The following is a 22642-nucleotide window of genomic DNA, read 5'->3' as shown; positions in this document are numbered from 1 at the left end:
ATCACATACAACAGACACATCCTCACGAGAGAAGCAGAATCTGCTCCAGTCATAGTTTGATTTTTCATTTATTCAGTTATTATCCATAAGAATTCAGTTCTACGGTAGATCTGAAGGAACAGAACGAAACCAAAAGATGACATCTGAATAAGCAGCCAGGAAACCCATCTGAGTTTCAAGGGAACAGGTTTAGATTCAACCTTCCTTAGAAGTAGTAATGGATGAAGCACATATGTCGTCGTAAAGTAAAACTGTCAAATATACCAGGAGTGGAGATGGAATCCGTATTCATTGAATGTGTTGTTACTCTGTAATGATTCCTTCTGGTCACATGACATCTATTGCTCTGTCCATCCGGGAGAGGGTTCCTCCTCTGTTGTTCTCCTGAAGGTTTCTTAACCTTTTTCCCCGTGAAAGTTTTTTTTCTTGGGAGTTTTCCTCCTTCTTTTGTTTGTCGATAAATAGACTTCTTTTTTATTTGAAGGGAGTAATATAATACCAGGAGTGGGGATCGAACCCACGAGGACAACTGCCCATTGGATCTATCTGCCTCAGGCATGGCCAGCAAAAAATCCATTGTCAGCGCCCAATCCCTGTGCTCGCTCAACAATGGATGGGCCAATGGCGTTTCGGCCTCACAATGGATTCGGCCAATCACGGCGCCGCAGGGCAAACCGGCCAAATCTCGCGGCAAGCGGCCAAATCTCGCGGCAAGTCTCGCGAAGGTTGGTACGACGCATAACGTACACTTCAACAATGGATGGGCCAATGGTGCGTCGGCCTCACAATGGATTCAGCCAATCGTTCGCCGCACAAGATCACCAACACGGCTACGCATGACATTGGACGAGCTCTTTTCTACAACGAAGACAACGTGTCAACCGTAAGCTATCCTACTTTACTATTCGTTACCCGCTCCCGTATACGTCACATCTAGGTTGTTAACTTTTTCTCCGCCCGCCGTGTCACATCACGTTACAGGCACAGCGAGCGAATGCTCCGAGATCGCGTTACCTACATTGTAATAACGAGTGTTGGACAACGGTATAGCAGTCAGTGGTAGCTAGCGCAAGCATAACAACTCGTCCGTGACATGGCACGGTTTTATTCTCTTCTCCATTAGTAATACACTGTGTATCTACATGAAGTCATTGGTTGCCATTTGTACATTCGCATAACGAGCTAAGGCTCGCAAGATCGCGAGCGTCAACGCAAGTTGTGTAATAATAAGTGTATAATATTAACGTGATCTGCAAAAATGTCCAGAAACGGCCATGGATAAATACTACTGTAATGCACCGAGTGAAAACACGCAAACGTCCAAGTATAGACAGCAGATGTACATGGTTCATTTATAAAGACTCTTATAATATATCTTCATTTTATATATAGCGTTAAAGGAAATAGAGTCATAGTTTATTACTGGTATTTAACAACTGGTACAGACTTATTATAGAAACAGTATAATTACACAGTATAATTGTGAATAATGTGTATCCATATATATATATATGTATTGATATGATTACATGTGTAAATACCATGTTTCAATAACCGACAACATGTTATCAGTGTAGTTTGCTTAACTAACAGTTGCTGTGTCTGTGTTACTGTACTCCTAAATATGCACTAATTCAGCAAGCTCAGCACACCATGGTTATGGCTATATTTAGATATTATCGTTGTTTCAATGTTCTCTTTAGATGAGCACAAAACCAAAGAGCCACAAGGCTATGAGCGATAAGGAGTGGATGGCAAGGCTGAGGGCGTTTGCCAGCTCTGGGGTTTGGCCTTCTGGAGGAGGCAACAGACCAGCCCCAAGGCAGAAGAAGTGGTTCGCCTTCTATCAGAAGGTAAAGTATAACACAATAATGACCGTTTACATATTAGTGTCATTCGTATACCACACACTTGATTTATTGACTTGACTTATTCGCAGATAATGTCATTAAGACCTCGTACACTGAGTGACTCACTCCAGGCTAAATATCAAATCTTACCATTTCAGATTGAGAAATGCCCCATGCAGGCCCGTGGACAGACCACGCTCTTTGGAGGGTCCATGGCCACCATGGCCTGTGATTGTGGATTCCACGGCGTTATGGTGATTTGTTTAATAATGATGTCTCTTTATTGTTCATCTTGCATTGCATGTCTGTTACAAAGCTGTTATGCTGTTGTTGTTACAATATTCTGCTGTTGTTCCACAGTCCGTGGCCTCAGCCTCAGCACCAGCATCAGCACCTGCTCCAGCACCAGCACCTGCTCCAGCACCTGCTCCAGCACCTGCTCCAGCACCTGCTCCAGCACCAGCACCTGCTCCAGCACCAGCACCTGCTCCAGCACCTGCTCCAGCACCTGCTCCAGCACCTGCTCCAGCACCTGCTCCAGCACCAGCACCTGCACCTGCTCCAGCACCAGCACCTGCTCCAGCACCTGCTCCAGCACCAGCACCTGCTCCAGCACCTGCTCCAGCAGCTCTTGCTGCTACTGAAATGTCCGTGGCCTCAGTCTCAGCACCAGCAGCAGCTGCAGCACCTCGTGCTGCTTCTGAACAGTCCGTGGACTTAGCGCGGCCTTTTCTGCGACCTGTTCTAAGTGTGTCAATGGTGAATATATTTTTTGGGAATTCAAGTTTAGAATGAATTCTTTTGTATGTGTTGCATCTTCAAATTCACTCTGATTCTTCTTTCAGTTTTCGAAATCACGCTTTGGTGGGTCAAAGTCGGCCTCACTAAAGCCACATTTAGTGGCTAGGAGGACCCCCAGCCCTTCTCCTCCTCCTCCTCCTTTCATATCCTCTGTGAGGACACCCAGCAGCCCTGCGCCTCCTTCATCTCCTGGTATGTCCTCTGTAAGGACACCCAGCAGCCCTGCGCCTCCTTCATCTCCTGGTATGTCCTCTGTGAGGACACCCAGCAGCCCTGCGCCTCCTTCATCTCCTGGTATGTCCTCTGTGAGGACACCCAGCCCTACTGGGAACTATGGCGTTGCTGAAGATGCTGTGAGTACAGTGCAGCTTACTGTATTGGTCTTGCTTTATTTTAAGTCATATTTTGTGTTGCCTTTATTTATGCATGGACGTAATTATCATTTGTTGTCATCGTCTTCCAAACAGGGTGAGCCTGGAGGAGTTCAGCTCGCCGCTGCTGGGGCTGCAGCTTCATTCTGGTTGCCGTCGGAGATGAGAAAGACCCTCCCTGTGCAGGACCAGAGGTGGATTGCCAACACCCTCTTTCCCTCCGGCAAACTGCGGACAGATTTGAAGCTGTGGTATGAGCCCCCTGGCCCGGCCCTCATCTACCATCAGACTCCAACACCCGACCGCTTTTTTACACACCCACTGATGGTGTGGATGCCCTACCGCCTGTGGAAGGTGAGGGTGTTCTGCCCAGATTGTGGGAAGCAGCTGACGGGCTCCGGTGTCCACAAGAGGTCGAGGAAGGTCCTGGACATCGACAGGTATTACCTGATGGTGACGGAGACACTCAAGTGCAATGTGTGCTCCACACAATACCTGTCGATGAGTCAGACTATCCGGAACCAGCTAGACCTGCCACACCAACAGCTGTTTCGACTGATCCTGACCCAAAAGTGAGTAAAGCAGTTTTGAAACCGCCTCCCTTGAACATGTAACTAATCACTGCAACAAAGGAAAATAAACACTTTTTTGTCAAATGTATTTGTAAATTCATAAATACAGGTGCATATTAGAATAGTGTTACACTTGGTGCTATATGTTTATTCTACACTGTCCCTGTATTTAAATAGCCAAACAAATAAATAAAATGAAATGTGCATTTCAGGTATGCTTGTGACATCCGTGTCATTCGGCTGCTTCGGGACCGGACTCTCGGCAACAGTCCAGCACGGCTGGCAAGGCAGCTGAAGGAGAACCATGGGGAGGAATGGCTGAACCGGTTAGCACACTATGCTGGGGAGTGTGCTGACTTTGTGGAGCGGCCCAGTCTCCTTCCAGTGGTCTGCCAGGAGCCCCCAGAGCCCATCGACATCCCCACCAGTCGCTGGCTGCTGTCTGTGTACGGCAGGGACATCCTCTGCCGCATCGACCACATTAGGGCCAGCATCACATCCACATTTGGGTCTATCTTAAAGATGGACTCAACCAAAAGGTAAGACATAATATAACTGTATTACATTGCCATGTACATTATATGTATTCTCCTGTACACATTAACATAGTTCTCTGTGATAAAATACATTTGCAATAATTATAGATTTAGAATGTGTAATAAATCTACTTTCCCTTACCGATGTAGATAATGTGTAAAAAGAAGTGTAATCTTAAAGATCACTGCCGTCACATCACAGATCACAAAGAAGCTGGCCGGCCACGGCAGGGGGACAGCTCTCTGGGTGACCTCCATCGGCAATGAGGTCGGCCAGATAGTGAACAGTGTCCTGACGGTGCAGGAGGGGCCGGGACTGGACGTGATGGTCTCCGGAGTGATGGAGCGGTACCGCCAGGCCGCTGTCCCACCCCCACTGGTGCTTTACATCGACTGTGGCTGCTGTATAAATGAAGGGTTGAGCAAGCTGCAGACCAGGTTTGCAGCTTGGCCAGACCTCCACATACGGCTGGACATATGGCACTTTATGCGGAGGCTGGCTGTCGGCTGCACTACCGATGCTCACACCCTCTATCCCATCTTCATGAGCAGCTTGTCAGCCTGTATCTTTGAGTGGGACGCAGGGGACGTCACTCTGTTGCGGCAGGCAAAGAGAGAGCAGCTCTGTCAAGAGGGTGTGCCAGGAATTACTGATCGCCTGGTTGACACGCGTATCAGTAAGAAGGAGCTGAGCCAGTACTGCCGTAGGAGGACACGCGGTGGAGGCCACCATCAAACTCCTCGAGCAGCTGCTACATACTCTGGGTGGGGAAAGGGGAAGAGACCTCATGGGGGTGCCACTGCTGGACCAGGCACGCATGGAGCACATTTGGCGTGTGCAAAAGCGCCACGTGGGGTGCATCCAGGACGTTCCAGGTGTGCCGCTCTACACAAAGGTCGGAACGACCACCAAGAGTCGGGTCATCCTGACACGATACCGCTGTGCCAGAGGGTCCACATCCCTGGAGTCCTTTCACCTCCACTTGAACAGGTTCATTCCAGGTTAGTGTCTCTCGTGTTTAAAAAAAACAAAACTTTTAGGTTATGTTTGAAAGCATTATTCAGATTGGAAAGCATTAAAAACATTTCTTTTCTTTCCAGGAACTAGTGCAAATGCGCTGAATTTCCAGTTGTATCTCCTGGAAGGCCTGAACAGGTGGAACCAGGATCGGGCGACTGCAGCGGTGACCAGCAAGCCGTCATCGTTCTTGACGTACGCCGGTGACGTGACACACTGTGTCAACACCAACACACTGAAGGTGTTTGGTCGGGCATTTGTGCCAACCTTCAGGCCACCTTCGAAATACACTGGTATGTATTGTTAAATACCTGGCTACATAATAATTTTGTCGGTTATATGTATGCTTTGACTAAAACTAGTGGTGTTTGTTTGTCTTTTTAAGCTGGGGTTTCTGCTCTTTTTCACAGGTGAGCTTATCGGGGTTGATTATTTGTTGAGTCAGACTGGCCAGCCCCTTAAAATACTCCCTGACTCAGAGGAGACAGACAATATGCTGGAGGATGTGAACGAGAGAGAGGAAGAAGAAGAAGGAGAAGACGAGGGCTTCCAGGAAGACACAGTGTCAAGTCTCCTGGATGACCCAAGCTTCACTGACTCTTCTCAGCCTGCAGCCACCTATCTGCTCTTCCAGACTCCTGCCTCCTCCCTGCCTGCTGCGTCCACCTCCCAGCCTGCTACCTCCTCCTCCCAGCCTCCTGCCTCCTCCCAGGCTGCTACTTCCTCCTTCCAGCCTCTTGCCTCCTGTCGTGTATTTTGCATCTTACTCTTAAAGATACAGCTAGTTTATAGATCTGAGAGAAGAAGGCCCCACGAGAATTTGGAGGGAAGAGTTCCTTTGTCTCACGTTGGCGCCACAGTCCACAGCAGGGGACTGCCCTATATATCCATATTTGGTGGCCAACGCGTCAGAGATCATCTTTGGAGGAAGGGGGGCTATAGGGATTCTATAGGGAACCTATAGAATCGAACATAAGACCTCCCACTTTCTCTTATCTATATAAGCTGTAAACACACATAGCTCCGTTGAATTCCTTATACACGGACCCGTGGATTCCCAGCCGTTCGAACGAAGCGTCTGTTTTTACTTTGTACTCTAAAGAATAAACTTTGTATTCTTGGAGTGCTGGGTCTCTCGCAACTTCTTTTTCTACAAGTCCTCATTCAAACGGCGCCAACGGAACCAAGAAGAAAGATACAACAAGTGGCGTCTATGAACAGTCACGTGTGAAAATACTCAGGACGACAAACACGGTAAACATCTGCTGACTTCATTGATATGATGGTTCATTAAGTGCAGTCTGTGTGTGATTACCGTGGCTCAAGAATAATTTCACCGTGTCGAACGATATTTTTATTTTTCCTGCATATTTGAGTGCGGGGAGAAAAAGGTGCGTTTGAATTGAGAGGAAAAGTTTTTTCGGGTTAAAGTAAAATAGTGGTAAATAGCGAATGTTATTGAGGTGTATTAATTAGTAAGTGCAGTTATCCGAAAATAAGGCCTTTGATTTGTTTTAACGTTAAGACGCGGGAAAGTTAATCGCTAAAATAATATTGCGGGATAGTCAGAGATTAAGAGAGAGAAGGTTAAAGGACCTTTTGGAAAATGATCATAGAGCTGCTTAAATCGGATAGAACATAGTCTAAAGAAATTAGTACTGGCTTAACGAGATTGAGAAATAAAGCGATTGTATGCTCCCACTCTGCGGTTATTGACGAATAAATGCACGAAGCAGCCTCTCATCGGAAATGAAGTCTCGGACGGTAGCAGAAATTAAACCTTAAGAGAGGAACAAGCGGCAAGAGCATGCTAATACGGATGAATGGTATAAATGACTGATTTTAGGAAAGAAAATAGCCATTTGTGCGTCGTGTAGGCACATTGCCTGATCACGGTTTGGAGAAATAAAAAAGGTGGGGGCGATTGCTTCGGCCGGAGAATCTGCACCCAGTGTGTGTGTGTGTGTGTGCGCGCGAGCCTGCTGGCGTGTGTGCGTTGGTTGCTGTGTGCGGGCGTGTGGAGTTTTTCAATAAACTCTAAATCACGCCGTGCATTTTTATTCTATAAGAGAACGTAAAGACAAACGTGAGTTCCCTGAAGAGGAGACTAACTAGTTAATAAGATCGTCGAAATAAAAAAGACCAAAAAAAAGAAGAGGACTGACTCGTGCTCTCGCGAGAGTCCCACGGTGAACGAACACGTGGTGGTCGACTAGTCATCGCCATCTTGTGGTCAAACATCCTCATCTCAGTCCTTACATCCAGAGCTCGGGTGGGGGGAACGGGGTGAACGTGTTGGGTTACACAGATGGAAGCCATGCATTCCGGGGAGAACACAGTCTGTTAAACATAAGGTTACATGCTGATAGAACCTAACCATTTCATATTTCTTTTCTTTTACTCATTTTATGACGAATGAGATTTGGGCTAAAAGAGGACAAAGAACCAGTTAACACCAAGGGCCAGGCCGGGGGCGTGGCCACTGACGTTTGGCACCACCTGCTGGACAGTCTGCAACAAAAGGCCGGTACATGTTTCACTCCACAAGCTTTTTCATTTGTGTTGATATATTCGAGTCAAAGTCAGATATTCATGATACACATTGTAAAGCTGCGTACATTGGTGAAACTGTAGAACATTGATCTAGGTAAACACATGAAGGCTTGGCGGCTGACTGATCAAGTACAATTTTAATTAAATAGGGGTACATAATAGTTGGTCGAAACTCGGCTGACAAATACGGTTTCATTTTATTTACTTAATTTTTAATTTGTTCATTTTAATTTTAATTGTTAATTTGTTCATTTGAATCTTTAATTTTATTTTTAATTTGTAATTTTAATTTTTAATTTTTAATTCTAATTATTTTTATTTTTTATTATTATTTAATTTTCATAATTTTTTTTTTTTTTTTTTATTTTGCTTTGCTTATGTTTTTATGAAGTGTTTGTTTTGATATGTGCTGAATGGTGATTCAACACGGACATTGCTAGAAGAGTTCAAGACCACATTTGATGACAGTGGGCAAACCTCTGCTTGACATTTGGTGTCAGTAATGAGGGCATGCACTTGCTGTGTTGATTAGCACATACATTACTCAGGGTTGGGCCTGTGAGCCTTTGATATTTTGGCAGAGACAAATCAATCTCATTAATAAAAGGGGGGAGTCTGGATTTAATTAATTCGTTAATTGGTTAATTGATTAATTCGTTGATTGGTTAATTGATTTATTTTTGTTGATTGATTTCTGTTAATTGGTTAATTGAAGTACCTTGAGCTTGCAATAAACAATACAATAATAACTGCTTAAGAAAGCCGTCATAATGGGGAAAAATGTCACCAAAGATCCGAAGGTATCTACTCCAGTTGATGTAGTACAGAAAAACAATCCTTTGGTCAGCGGCATCGCAAACATCGCAAAGATATCCGAGAAATGGTCAAAACGATGGCCCCAGGTGGACCAACCGTGGCCCAAGGAGGGGACACTCAACCCAGAGGTGATTAACGTGATGAAGGTACTTGTGTCCACATACAAGGCAGGCGAAAAGAAAGGCACAAAGGGAGGAAGACGCAAAGAGAAGAGACTGGTGGAGCTTGGCATCCTTTGGTTATTTGAAGAAGAAGGACAGAAGCTCAGGAATGCTACCATCGAGAAAAGAGATAAATACGCGGAAGAAATAGAGCAAATTACGAAACAAACTGAGAAACTGCTGACCGACACCGATCCAACTTTCTCACATATGAATCCAGTAAAAGCGACCACGCCATGAAGAAGAGAAGAAGCCCAAGATGGTTTATCCGCAGCTACCAGTGATGAGTCAGAAGGGATCTTATCTGGTCAGAGACAGTGAGGACCAAATAACCGAGAGAGGACGAGCGGAGACAACCATAACAACGTATCCAAATTCCGGAAGGAAGAAGACAACTGACTGGGAGACTGAGGTCGATTGGGTGGAATTGAGAGATGAAGAAATCGAGAGTGATGAAGAAGAGGACGTGGGGGGATACGATCCTAAAGTCAAGCGGACGCTGGCTAGAGCGGAAAGAAGAGGAGATAGAACCACTCAAGACAATGAAGAGGAGGGCAGCGATGAAGAGGATACACAGAGGACTGTGAGAGAGGTTGAAGTAAGCATCGACCGGCTTCTCCGTGACTTGAAGAAAACTGAAAGACAAAAAGAACAAAGGAAGCTGATAAAGCAGTTGGAAGAGTTGCAGATACAGAAGGAAGATTTACAAAGAGAAGACTCAAGGCAATCAGGCATGAAGAACAGATTGCGCCCTAGGAAACAGTCCACGCCCAAGACAATGTGCCCAGTGATCGTCCGAGGCCAGAATCTGGAGTATAAGCCATTGCTGAACACCGATATGTCAAATATACTGGAAAAACTGCCCATTATTCAAGACGGAGCACATCCTTGGATTGCAAAACTGGAAGAAATCATGATTGGCTCACAGCCAGCGATGGGAGACATCAAAGACTCCTGGCTAATCTCCTTGGGGTCCACGGCATGGGAGAAATCCTAGAAAAAGCTGGACTGGCGCAGATGCGTGGGAGCGGCTGTAAATGACTCAGAGCTGTTCGCGGCAAGCAGAGGTCGCTTGTGTAGGGCACTAAAGGAGACATTTCCGACAAATGTGCATCCGACAACATCTTGATTGAACCACTGGGAGAGGCTGAGAACCCAAGAGCCTATGTGTCAAGAACTCATCAAACATGGAGGAATGTCACAGGGAATGATCCGGATTTGAGTCGCATGGACCAGTCAGTGTTGAGAGGCAAGATCCTGCTGGGTTTGCCGCTGCCAGCAAACAAATTGGCAGAAGTGGTTGGGCTTGGGAGCCTGGAAAGAAGAGTGTACACTGATCATATTGCACACCAGGTGGAGCTGTACAGGAAGAAAGACCAAGACATCAAGGGTCAGGAACAAGAAACCCTCAGGAAATTGAACAATATACAACTCGTAGAAACAAAGAGGACAGAGAGGAAGCAAGCGTTGGTTATGCAGAGTCAGGCACCACCAACTCAACCTGTGTTGACATCAGAGCCATACCAGGCCCAGTTCCAGCAGCTACAGCAATCTCCAGTGGCTCCCGCCGCCTTCTACCCACGGGCAGATTACAACCAAGAACAACCCTGGAATGGCAGAAATCAAAGAAATCGCGGAAGAGGAGGACGGTATAATCCCAATTCCCAACAGCGTTCAGACGAATGCTATCGTGTGGAGCCCTTGGCCATTTCGCCCGGGAGTGTAACCAAGGAGATTTCAGAGGAAATAATAGAGGAAATCCCAGAGGAGGAGACAGGGGCCAATCCGGAGCGAACCAAGGACCAGTAAACCCTGACAGAGGCCCGGAACCAGGGCTATAGAGGTGCCCAGAAGACTCGAAGGGAGGTGCCAGCTGGTAGTATCAGGCCGGAGAAAGATCCAACGATAAAGGTGAAAATAAATAATCGACCATTGGAAGTGATGGTAGACAGCGGAGCGGCTTTCACCTGTATTCGGCCTAAAGATGCTACACATCTCCCATGTCTGGCCAATGGATCCGGACAATCGGGTTTGAGGGAGTAAAACAGCTGATCCCTCTCACAGAACCAGTTGATCTCAGCTATCAAGAAGTAAAGATCAAACTACCCATATTGGTCTCTGAACATACACCTATAGCGCTGTTGGGAAGAGATGCGTTATGTAGGTTGAAGTGTACAATAAAGTGTACTCCAGACGGCTGTCTGGTTGAAATACCAAACGATATCTTTCATCAATCAGTGATGAAAACAGAGACGGAAGCACCTACAGTATTCTGGATCGGAAACCTCCAGGAAGACCTTGTGGCGCCTGCCAAGTTGTGGGAGAAATTTATCATCGCCAATATGCCCAATGCGAAACTTCCAGAGTATCCACTTCACTGCACGCTCAAGTACTTCGACAAAAACGCCCAACCCAACCCAGAAGAATGGCTAAGCCACCAACCAAAGCAAGTCCAACTCAATTCAGGCTGCATAATTGTGGGACCACAAGGAGCAGCAATGAAGATACACCGGGACGACTACGTGAACAGAGAGTTTGATATCACAAGGAGTGCCGCATGTGACCTTGTTGGTAAATGAAGAACACACGCAGAAGCAGATAGGAGAAATGATGGCAGAAGCTGAAGAAGCTGTGTTCACACCCCTAAAAGAAAATCAGGCCATTTGGAGGAGCAAGGATCAGCGATTCATCAAGATTATGATCTCGGCTCAAGGGCGAGGACAGCCACAAACTGCGAGGATGACACACGAATCAATTTGCAGTGTCAAACTGGACTCGGATGCATTAAGAGAAGAGATGTTACAACAAGTTCCAGAAGATTTATGGGCGACATAGTACTGATATTGGACTGGTAAAGTCAGCCCAACCAGTAAGAACTGAACTCAGACCAGGAGCCAGTCCACCTTGGAAAAACCAGTACCCACTGAAGGAAGAGGCAATCCGAGGAATCGCACCACAGATTGAAGGACTTCTGAAGGCAGGTGTCTTGAGGATAACACAGAACCCCCAGAGCAACACGCCTTTGTTGCCAGTGAAGAAGCCAGACAATTCTTATCGTCTGACACATGATTTGAGAGCAGTGAACAGGCGGTAACTGACTTTCGAGCAGAGGTGCCAGATCCACACACCTTGCTAGACCAAATCCTGCAAACGCGTCACACTTCACAGTGTTAGATTTATGTGGTGCATTTTTCAGCGTACCACTAAGCAAAGAGAGTCAAGGCCTATTTGGTTTCACATACAATGGACAATCATACGAGTATGAGAGACTGCCACAAGGTTTCAAACACAGTCCTCACATCTTCAACAAAATATTGAAAGACGATTTGGTCGGGATAGACCAGGTGATACAAAGCACTGTGATTCAGTACGTGGATGACATTATCATTTGTTCAACTGATAAGGAAACATGCCATATAGACTCAATTAAACTGCTTCAAATACTGGCAGAGAAAGGACACAAGGCCTCTCTGAAAAAGCTACAATATTGCCAGGAGAAGGTGGCATATTTGGGCCAACAAATCACGCTGGGACATCGAAGCATCTCTGAAATTCATCTGGAAGCCATTCGGACGGCTCCAAAACCCAGAACAGTCCGAGAGATGATGACATTCCTTGGCATTGCAGGGTATTCCTCAGCGTGGGTTGAGGAGTATGCCAGCTTAACGGGACCGTTGAGAGCTATGATCAAGGACACTGGAAATGCTAAACTCCACTGCAACCTTTCTTGGGCCGATGGCCTTTTGGCATTTGAAATGACAAAAAGAGATTGCAGGAGGCTCCGGCCTTGGCTCTTCCGACTACTCTAAGAATTTCGTGCTATATGTATCTACATCCATTGGAGGTAAACATACATGTGCAGTCCTTTGTCAGCCAACAGGGACGGGAACAGGGCCTCAACCTATTTCCTACTACTCCACTGCTTTTTCAGAAGTAGAGTTAGGACTACCACTATGTTACAGGGCAATGGTGGGGGTTTCTCTAATGTACAGTAAAGCATCATCGGTGACCATGGGTACCCGGTGACAATTCTTACACATCATAGTCTCAGAAATCTTTTGAACTATGGAAAGAACAATTTGACTATGTCTAGGCTCAGAGACTATCATAGGCTTTTAGAGCAGGAGGATGTCACTCGTAAGGTGTGTCACGACAAATCCAGCGGAAAATTTGCCAACTCCAGAAGACGGGGAGCCACACGATTGTGTTCATGAAGCAGAGAAATACTCCAGACTGAGGTCGGATTTGAAAGCCCTCCCGTTGAGTGAGGTGGACCTGGAGTATTGGACGGACGGCTCCTGTTATCGTATTGGCGACAAATTGAGTGCTGGATACGCCGTGGTAGTAGCCCAAGGAACCGGATTCACGGTTGAAAAAGCTGAAGTGATACCACAGCCGCATCGGCGCAGCTTGGAGCTCGTGGGCCTGACTGAGCGTGTTTGCTGGCGAAGGAAAGCGAGTGACAATATACACCGATTCTGCTTATGCGCATAATGTGTGTCATCTGTTTGGATCCGTATGGAAGAACCGAGGATTCAAGAAAACGGATGGGTCTCCGATACAACATCACACCCAGATCATGAAACTGCTGCACGCTATGATGAAGCCCAAAGAAATAGCGATAGCCAAATGTGCAGCACACAAAAAGGATGCTTCAAAGATTTCAAAAGGGAACAGAGCGGCAGACGAAGCAGCCAAAGCAGTCACAGGAGCAAACAAAGTGGGCAAAATCCTGCTTGTCACTCATGAAGTGACCTTGGAAGACAAAATAACACTCAAAGATGTAATTTTGATACAGGAAGCCGCCCCGGAAACGGACAAACAGCTGTGGGTAGAGCGGGTGCCACCGAGATTCTACCGAACTTTGGAGAAATCATGAGGACTGATAATCGCACCACGGACTTGTTGGGCCTAATGATTCATGAGGCGCATGGTCTGGCTCACGTGGCAAGGGGAAGTCAAGAAAAATCACAAAGGAGTATGGTTTCTGGGCACCTTATTTGCTGCAACAGATTGATTATGTGATAGGCAGGTGCACAATTTGTCTAAAAACAATGTTCGGAGCGGAGTGACGGTCCCACCAGGTTACATTCCAACCCCAAGAGGTCCAATGCGAGAACTGGTGGTGGACTATGTGGACATGATAAAACCAATTGACGGTAAAAGATACATGCTGGTCGTTGTGGACAGATTTTCCCGATGGCCGGAAGCATGCCCGACAAAACGTAAAGATGCTCAGTCAGTTGCCAAGTTCTTGTGTAAAGAGGTCATATGCAGATGGGGGCTCCCAGACCGAATATCCTCAGACAATGGGAAAGAGTTTGTGGACAAAACGGTGAAATTGATCTTGCAAAAACTAGGAATTAAACAGCGCCTTGGTGCAGTCTACCATCCGCAAAGTCAAGGGATGTGCGAAAGAATGAATGGTGTTCTAAAAAATCGTATTGTCAAAATATGTCAGCACACGGGTTTGAATTGGGTGGCAGCACTGCCATTGGCGTTAATGGTATGTCGCTCGAGTGAACTCCACGATTTACACATGACACCGCATGAGTTGGTTACAGGAAGGCTGATGCCAACGCCTTGTCTACGGACAAGTGGGAAAGGACCAAGCCTGGCCCTTTTAGAAGATGAAATGCAAAAGTATGTTACATATATGGTTAATCTACATAAAAGAATATCCACATATGTTTCCGCCAGGCAGGCAAGACAGGAGGGACAAGCAGAGCTCGAAGAGCAAACCAGGAACACAGTGCAGACTGGAGACAAGGTGTTCGTAAAGGTATTCAGAAGGAAGTGGTATACTGAACGTCGTGAAGGACCATTCGAGGTGATTCGCAGTACGGGAACCGCGGTCCAGGTCAAGGGGTCACCAACGTGGTACCACTTATCACATTGTGTCAAAGCACCTGGAGAGGAGGCGACACAGTCACAGATTCAAGAGGTGGAAGGCTCGAGAGAGCCTGACAACGATGCGGGAGAACATGCGCCAGACAGGAGGATGCATGAAAATCCACAGAGTCAGAATTCAGAAGGAGAGGCCGTCCAGGAAGAAGATAATGTTGATGTTCCTGTACACACTTCTGATGATGCCGGAGACGTTTGCACAGGAGACGGGCAGGGAAATGGGTATCGCGATATTGTCCTCCAACATGTCCCAGATACAGCAAGACCTAGTTCGGTTTGCTGTGATGTTCCTGAGGCCTCACAGAGGAGTGAGTCCACGACAGGACAACTCAGAGAGGTGGGGAGACAGAGGAGCCCGAGACCCGTTAGGAAAAGGGTTAAACCAAACCGCTACGAGGACCAGGGTTGAAGTGACCTTGGGAAAGTCAGTTCAGCTTCCGTGCAAGTGCCCCGGAGTAGACAGAAGAAACGGGAAACGTAGAGTTGAGTGGGAAGATAGCCGTGGCAGGGTTATAGACCTAGAAGGGAAACTACCAGCAGGGAAGTTTACAGTACTCACTGACAGAAGGAGACTGGAGATTAAGAGAGATTGCAGTCTGTATATACGACAACCTCAACCGGAAGATCAGGGAGATTACAAGTGTTCTTTTTACGACTCACCCGTTGGGAGTGAGCGGCCCGGTTTAGGACTTAGAGTTCACATAGTATCACTAGTGATACTAGGGGGGAATGCATCAATCCCCCAGACAAAAGCTGTAAAAATAGAAGAAAAGTCCATCCTGTCAACACTGAAAGCCATAAATGCATCACACCTAACTACCAGGGAGCCATCGATGCTAGATCAGAGGGCTAGTTCAAACATAGTTGACGACTCATCTAACTCTGTTCAGTCACCTGGAAACATGAATGATAACTATCACACAGTACAAAAGAGAGAGGCTAAATGGAGGGCGTTTGGATTTGATCCTTCAGTGTTACAAATAGCAGACCCTTGGGCGAGTAGGAACCTATGGTTCCAACAATTAACTCATTCTGTAAGAGCGGGTGCGAGGCGGGATGGTCCAAGTCTAGTGAGAGTTTTATCACCTATCTCATGGCCTTCCATTTTCGAAAGTAGACCAGAACCACTCACCGCTGTATGCCAGAGCTATGCATTATCATGGCTGTTGTATCACCAGCGGTCAGCAGAAGATACAGTAATGGCCTTGTCAATTAATCTGTTTAAACCTAGAGCCTTCTGTTCTTGGTTGAAGGACTTAGCTTATATAAACTTACTTGATAAACACGAAGATATCAGGACGGCGGTCCCTGATACAATGGAAGTAGCACCAGCAAAGGCAAACTTCTGCTTTTGTTCAAATACAACTTATGGTGGGCCGGGTATGTTTATGGGGATATCGGATTGTGGTGAATACTTGATGGATTTGGGGAATCGGAAACACAAAACTCGGAAGGAGTCGCATGTAGTAACATTTGATGTATCAGATAAGAAAAAGAAGAAGAAGTCTGTGAAGGTTACGAATCAAATTTTGCCCGGGAATGTGACTATCGGTAGCTTTAAGGATATTTGGTGGATTTGTGGAACCAAAGCATACATATTTCTACCATATGGGTGGACGGGATGCTGTTATATGGCAACATTGAAACTTCCATACGAGGTCCTCACCTTCAAGCAGGGAAAGAGACCTGCCGACTCAAATGCTGCTCAAAGACGAAGGAAGAAACGTGAGATGGCTCAGTTTCACAATTTGGAATCTTACCATTGGAGGGTGAGCATCGCAGAGAAATGGGGAATAGGATTATTTCCATGGTATGGGGTGACGTTTCTGGCGGACCACATAGATAATATCACATACACCTTACAGGGCTTTGAGCGAGACCATAAGAGGTTCAATTACTGTCAAACACTCAGAGGAGCCACAGACTGACATTGCTAAAACATGACATGGCCCTGGATTATATTTTGGCCAAACAAGGAGGCCTTTGTGTGTCTTTAAATTTAACTGGAGATGCTTGCTACACCCTGATTCCTGACAGTTCTGACAATATGACGAGTGTCATAGAGGCATTGAAACTCATAAGGGATGCGTTTGGACCATCGGAGGATGCTGGATGGTCTGCAAATTCTTGGCTGCAGGACAAATTAGGGCCGTTAGGAGCAGTGTTGGTCCAGATCGTGGTAGCACTCGTTCTGTCATTGTGTGTGATGTTTTGTTTCTGTACACTATTGCTAACCTTTGCAAAAGTTATGATACTCAGATGGGTTGGAGTGGTGATGCCCGGCGATCAGACTCAGATGCCACTATTGCGAGGTGCGGAGACGGACGTGGATGAGGACGACAGGGGAGAGGGTAGAATAATGGACACATACCCATGTTAAAGAACTAAGGAGTACTATAATCTTAAAACAGACGCAACGATATGTTTTATAATTTTACATTTACTCATAAAAGTGTTAATCTGTGTTGATGTCTGATTTGTGTCTGTTGTGTATGCAAGGATACTGGTCGTCTCTTCTGTCATTCTAGAACAACGGGGGAGACAACAGGGGAGGATGGAGTGCTGAAGGACTCCCTGGGTGGAATGGAGTCGATTATATCAAACATGAACAATACCAGTGGCCTACAAGACTCTGGACAAGGACTGGTGGAACAACCACCAGAGTCAAGACGTCCTCAAGAACCGAGTCCAGCTGATGAAGAGCTAAAGTGTTACATACTCTTGTGTATTCTTGTAGATTTGTCATTATCAAAATTACGAATGTATTTTCTTGTTTAGGTGTTAATTGTCGGGGAAACAATATTTTCTGTTCTTTGGTGAATATAATGGAATCTCAAGTGTTTACTTTTCGTGACATTTAGGGACAGCAGGGGAACAGGCAGGAGGAGGTCTGGGGGAAAGGTCCAATGGGATGACCAGCCGGACCCCTGGACATCATTATTTTGTTATTATTTACTGAGGAATTCCTGATGTATTTGCTAAAAAACCATTTCCCTACACAATTTGCTAAAACCTTTCTGATTTCAGTGGTATGGAGTTTAATTTAAGGTCGCCTAGGCAGAGGGACCGTGAAATAATTTTCCTGTCTACATTGCTAAGAAAAGATAACTGCCTGACAGGTTTTTCAATTTCACATGTAATACTTCATTTTACACCACTTTTACACTTCATACAGTCACAAGTAATGTTGGAACTTTACTGAAGGACGGGGTGGTATTTTTGTCATGATAATACACCTGTATGTTTGCATTGAGTGTTTGTTTATTGGCGAGAGTCTATCAACTCTCGAGGGGGGAATATGTCGTGTATTTTGCATCTTACTCTTAAAGATACAGCTAGTTTATAGATCTGAGAGAAGAAGGCCCCACGAGAATTTGGAGGGAAGAGTTCCTTTGTCTCACGTTGGCGCCACAGTCCACAGCAGGGGACTGCCCTATATATCCATATTTGGTGGCCAACGCGCCAGAGATCATCTTTGGAGGAAGGGGGGCTATAGGGATTCTATAGGGAACCTATAGAATCGAACATAAGACCTCCCACTTTCTCTTATCTATATAAGCTGTAAACACACATAGCTCCGTTGAATTCCTTATACACGGACCCGTGGATTCCCAGCCGTTCGAGCAAGCGTCTGTTTTACTTTGTACTCTAAAGAATAAACTTTGTATTCTTGGAGTGCTGGGTCTCTCGCAACTTCTTTTTCTACAAGTCCTCATTCAAACGGCGCCGACGGAACCAAGAAGAAAGATACAACACTCCTCCCAGGCTGCTACTTCCTCCTTCCAGCCTCCAGCCTCCTTCCATCTGCCTGCTTCCTCCCAGGCTGCTACCTCCTCCTTCCATCCGCCTGCTTCCTCCCAGGCTGCTACCTCCTCCTTCCATCCGCCTGCTTCCTCCCAGGCTGCTACCTCCTCCTTCCAGCCTCCTGCCTCCTCCCAGGCTGCTACCGCCTCCTTCCAGCCTCCAGCCTCCTTCCAGCCTCCTGCCTCCTCCCAGGCTGCTACCTCCTCCTTCCAGCCTCCTGCCTCCTCCCAGGCTGCTACCTCCTCCTCCCAGTCTGCTAGTTCCTCCTTCCATCCTGCTGCCATCATACCGCAGCCAGGTGTCTCCTCAGAGTCCGAGATATATAAATACATCATTTTGTATAGATAAATAAAATCACTGTATCTGTCTTTTGTCCCATTGCTTACTTTCCTCAAATTGTGTGACTAATCCTGCTCTGATTTGTCCAGGCTGTGGATAATTCGTGCATGCCAGGGTTGGACAAAGGTGGACAAGTTGGCAGAGTGTCTGGTGGAGTTGAGGAACCAGTCCTCCATGGCTCTGAGCAACAGGCGGTGAGGAACATTTATTGTCATTGACATATTTGATTCTCTCTCTGTGCGTAATTCATATTCAAACTCATTGATTCAGATTTATTTTCTTCTCATGCACCGTGTTCTCTCTATCACTCTCTCTTTGCATAGGCAAACAACATTGTTGCTCTGTGGCAGAACCTGGATGAGTATGATAAAAAGAATCATATTCTCTGCCAGGCACCAGAGTCGGCTGGACACGGGAGGTTCAAGTCCTCCAAAAAAGCAGGACTTCACTCCAGGGTGGAAAGTTTGAAGAGGCTCAGCCTGACAACCACTGGCCCACTTGCACAGTGGCCTGACTGCTGCCGCCTGATAGAGACTATATTTATCAGGCTCTGCTCTATTCACCGTAGTCCCAAGAAGAAGGGGGCTGGCTGCTAATCCTGGATGACTATCGTAAAGTCAGGCAGTGCATTCTTGACAACGGGATAGTCATGCAGGAGACCACCCTGCAGCTGGTGGACGTGAGCCATACAACCCTGGTGCAGTGGCACAATAAGAGGGTGAAGAAGCAGGACAATGCAGTTGTCATACAAGGGCTAAATATGCCCAGTCAAATGTCCCTGGCAGCTCACCCTCTTATTTGTGCCACTCAACCACCAGCATCAACACCCACCTTGCCGAGCCCGGCACACCTCTATACGCTGCCCAGCAGCACTGTCGGACAGGCCAGGTTAAAGAGGAAGTCGGAGCGGCAGCTCTTTCCTGCTCCATCCCTGGCCCCTCAGCTGGTGGTTCGACAGCCACCTTTCCTTCTCCCATCCAATGCCACAAGGCAGTTGTTCCCCGCTTCACCCTCGGTCCCTCAGAGGCTTGTTCCTGCTCTGGCTCCTGCCCCTGCCGCTGCTCCTGCCGCTGCTCCTGGCACTGCTCCTGGCCCTGCCACTGCTCCTGGCCCTGCTCCTGGCCCTGCCGCTGCTCCTGGCACTGCTCCTGGCCCTGCTCCTCGCCCTGCTCCTCGCCCTGCCACTGCTCCTGCCACTGCTCCTGGCCCTGCTCCTGGCCCTGCTCCTGGCCCTGCTCCTCACCCTGGCCCTGCTCCTGGCCCTGCCACTGCTCCTGGCCCTGCTCCTGGCCCTGCTCCTGGCCCTACTCCTGGCCCTGCCACTGCTCCTGCCGCTGCTCCTGGCCCTGATCCTGGCCCTGCTCCTGGCCCTGCTCCTACTTCTGCTCCTGCCCGCAGAAAACTTTTAAGAAAAGTACTGCACAATACGTGCAAAAAATGCGGGCAGTTCAGGACTGCAGAGACTGGGCACAGCCAGTACAAGGGGGTCATTACTGCCCCTCAGTAGAGACAGTTCCAAAGGAGCAGTGGTTGGAAAGCAGGAGAAAAAAATAACTTTGGACATTCATTTTGTATATAGTTGTTTAATATGTTTAGGTGTTCTATTATAATGTGGTGTTTTGTATATTTTGTCCGTATCTTATTTTAATAAATCATTGCATTTCTCATACGTTTTGCTTTCAAACTCTTGTTTTCAAGTGACTAATAACTCTCCAATACTCTGATTAGAGTAAAAGCTACAATATTGTTTTGTTAGACTGACCAGTTTTCATCACTTTTACCCAGGGCCACAGTAACTCAAATGAGAGATAATAGAATTACAATGTATATATCAATACTATCTCAGTTCATGTTCAAATTATAGATCACGTCAATACCTTGAGTAAACAAGGGGCGTTTTATTTAAAACGTGTGTATTAACAGGTCATCTGCATTGGATACATCATAAGTAAAGTATGGAAATTGTATTTCATACTAACATAATTGCATTGCACACGTAAATATCGGGCAACAAAAGCACTTTTAATATGAATATCATAAATCTCCATCCTGCTGGTGTCGGGATTTGAACCCGGCTCACTTTCTTTCCTCTCTCTCTCTCTTTCTCCTCTCTCTCTCTTTCCCCTTCCCCAGCTTCTCCCCCTTTCCTTTTTTCTCGCAACTCTCCCTTGATGGACTATTGTTCCCCAGCTTGGATCTAAGCTGGGGAACAATAGTCCATAAAATAGAGCCCCGCAGAGGGAAATTTTCGGATATTAGTCAGTCGCGCGCAATTCCAGGATGCTTTATTTTCATTGGTTGCTGGATTAAATCTTACCCAGATACGGTTTTTTTTTCTGATTGGCTATTGTGTAGCAGCCCATTTCTTTTTTGGGATTGGCTAGTAAGTGGCTCCTCACAGCAGAACTAGAGGGGAGTGCTTGATTCCTCCACGGTGAGGGCAGCGCGGCCAGCTCATGTTGGCGCGCTGCGGCACATTAAAACATTAAATAGCCGAGAGTTATTTTCAGCGTGAGAAATGCGATGTGTGGCGGAGTGTGTGACTTAAGACCGAAATGAGTGAGTCTCACGTTCAATGCGTGACACTTGAGAGCCCTGTGTTTGTCTGGTGCTGCGGGTCAGAGGAGAAGGAGGTGCATCCGTTTCGTGGCGGGAGGAGCACTGCGGAGGAGGAAGTGGAGGAGGAGGAGGCGTGGGGGGAGGAGGAGGGCCGTGGCGCCGTTGGCGGGCGAAATTCTCACAATAACTCAAATAAATGCCCCGTCGGATATTAAAACACACATTTGGGGGAGTTTATGACCGAGAGTAACTTGTATTCTTAAATACGGATGAATGAAAAAAATGTGTCTCCAGGAAAAAGGGCCCTTTACTCATCCAGGGCAAAGGGGCTGGTGTGGTGACATGTAATGTAACATAATTCACCTTTAGGAATGGTGTTGCCACACGGACAGTTAAGCATGTGACACAGGGGTTGATGCAGGTCTTTCCTGCTAACTCGCTATGCTAAGCAGTTGTGTGGTTAAGGTTCTCTTCCTTGATGGATATTAAAGCTTGGAATTCTATCCTGAATACTCCGTCTCCGACTCCGTATCTCCGGCACTACAGTGGTGACCCTGACATTTCTAGGAAAGTTTCCAGAAACTTAGTGAACATGGCAGAGCGTGATGTTTATGTAAAGTTGCCGGAGTTTTGGGAGCATGCCGCGGAGGCATGGTTTGCCCACGTACGGGGCACCGCCTGCCGTCAGGTCCGTGACGGGGACGCAAAATGCTACCTGGTGGTAACGGCGCTGGGAAGTTCCACATCGTCCAGGTTGGTGGGATTCATCGCTGCTCCCCCGCTACAGGGCAAATACGAGGCGATTAAAGAGCTCCTCCTAAAGACATTTAGCTCATCTGCTAAGGAGAGAGCCCATGATTCTTGACATTCAGAGCCTGGGGACAGCAGACCGTCTCATCTCATGGAGAAAATGCTGAATCTGCTAGGGAAAGAAGATCCCCAGATATTGTTCATGGAGGTTTTCCCGCGCTTGCCACCGGGTCCAGGCGGCGCTGGCCAACACGGCCATCACAGACCCCAGCGCCTTGGCTGAGGAGGCGGACCGCTTTCCTGGCACGAGCCAGAGGCGGAGGCGTTAGCTGTGACGCCGCGGCCCGTTTACAGGCAGGACGGCGTGGCGGAGGCCGGAGGCGCCTATGTCTAATCAGCGTGAGACACCGGACAGTGCTTTTACCACGCCGTTTCGGGACAAAGGCAAAAGTGCATCGCTCCATGCAGCTACAAACCTCCGGGAAACGGAGGGCCCAGCGCCAGTAGTGGCGTGGCGTGGGCGCACGGGCAGGCTCCTTTTCATCAGCGACAGCATTGGGACCCTTTTTTCTGTGTGACACGGGTGCCCAGCGGAGTGTAGTTCC

General features: G+C 47.1%; 1 protein-coding gene and 1 long non-coding RNA gene across 2 annotated transcripts; both read left to right on the top strand.

Annotated features, from left to right (window-relative positions):
• Positions 1-850: 850 nt before the first annotated feature.
• On the top strand, positions 851-2229 carry LOC130198275 (uncharacterized). The gene is made up of 3 exons (XR_008832611.1): positions 851-883; positions 1704-1853; positions 2009-2229. It is a non-coding gene; the product is annotated as an uncharacterized LOC130198275 (long non-coding RNA).
• Positions 2230-4869: 2640 nt separating this feature from the next.
• LOC130198340 (uncharacterized) lies at positions 4870-18926 on the top strand. The gene is made up of 4 exons (XM_056421493.1): positions 4870-5132; positions 5232-5441; positions 5559-5841; positions 18818-18926. Exons 1-4 carry the CDS (start codon positions 4919-4921, stop codon positions 18924-18926), a joined length of 816 nt encoding a protein of 271 aa, XP_056277468.1. The 5' UTR covers positions 4870-4918.
• The last annotated feature ends 3716 nt before the right edge of the window (positions 18927-22642 follow it).

This window comes from Pseudoliparis swirei, chromosome 8, assembly GCF_029220125.1.
Source record: "Pseudoliparis swirei isolate HS2019 ecotype Mariana Trench chromosome 8, NWPU_hadal_v1, whole genome shotgun sequence".
Taxonomy (NCBI): Eukaryota; Metazoa; Chordata; class Actinopteri; order Perciformes; family Liparidae; genus Pseudoliparis; species Pseudoliparis swirei.
Note: the sequence above shows the minus strand (reverse complement) of the source record. Positions and strands in the feature narration are given on the sequence as shown.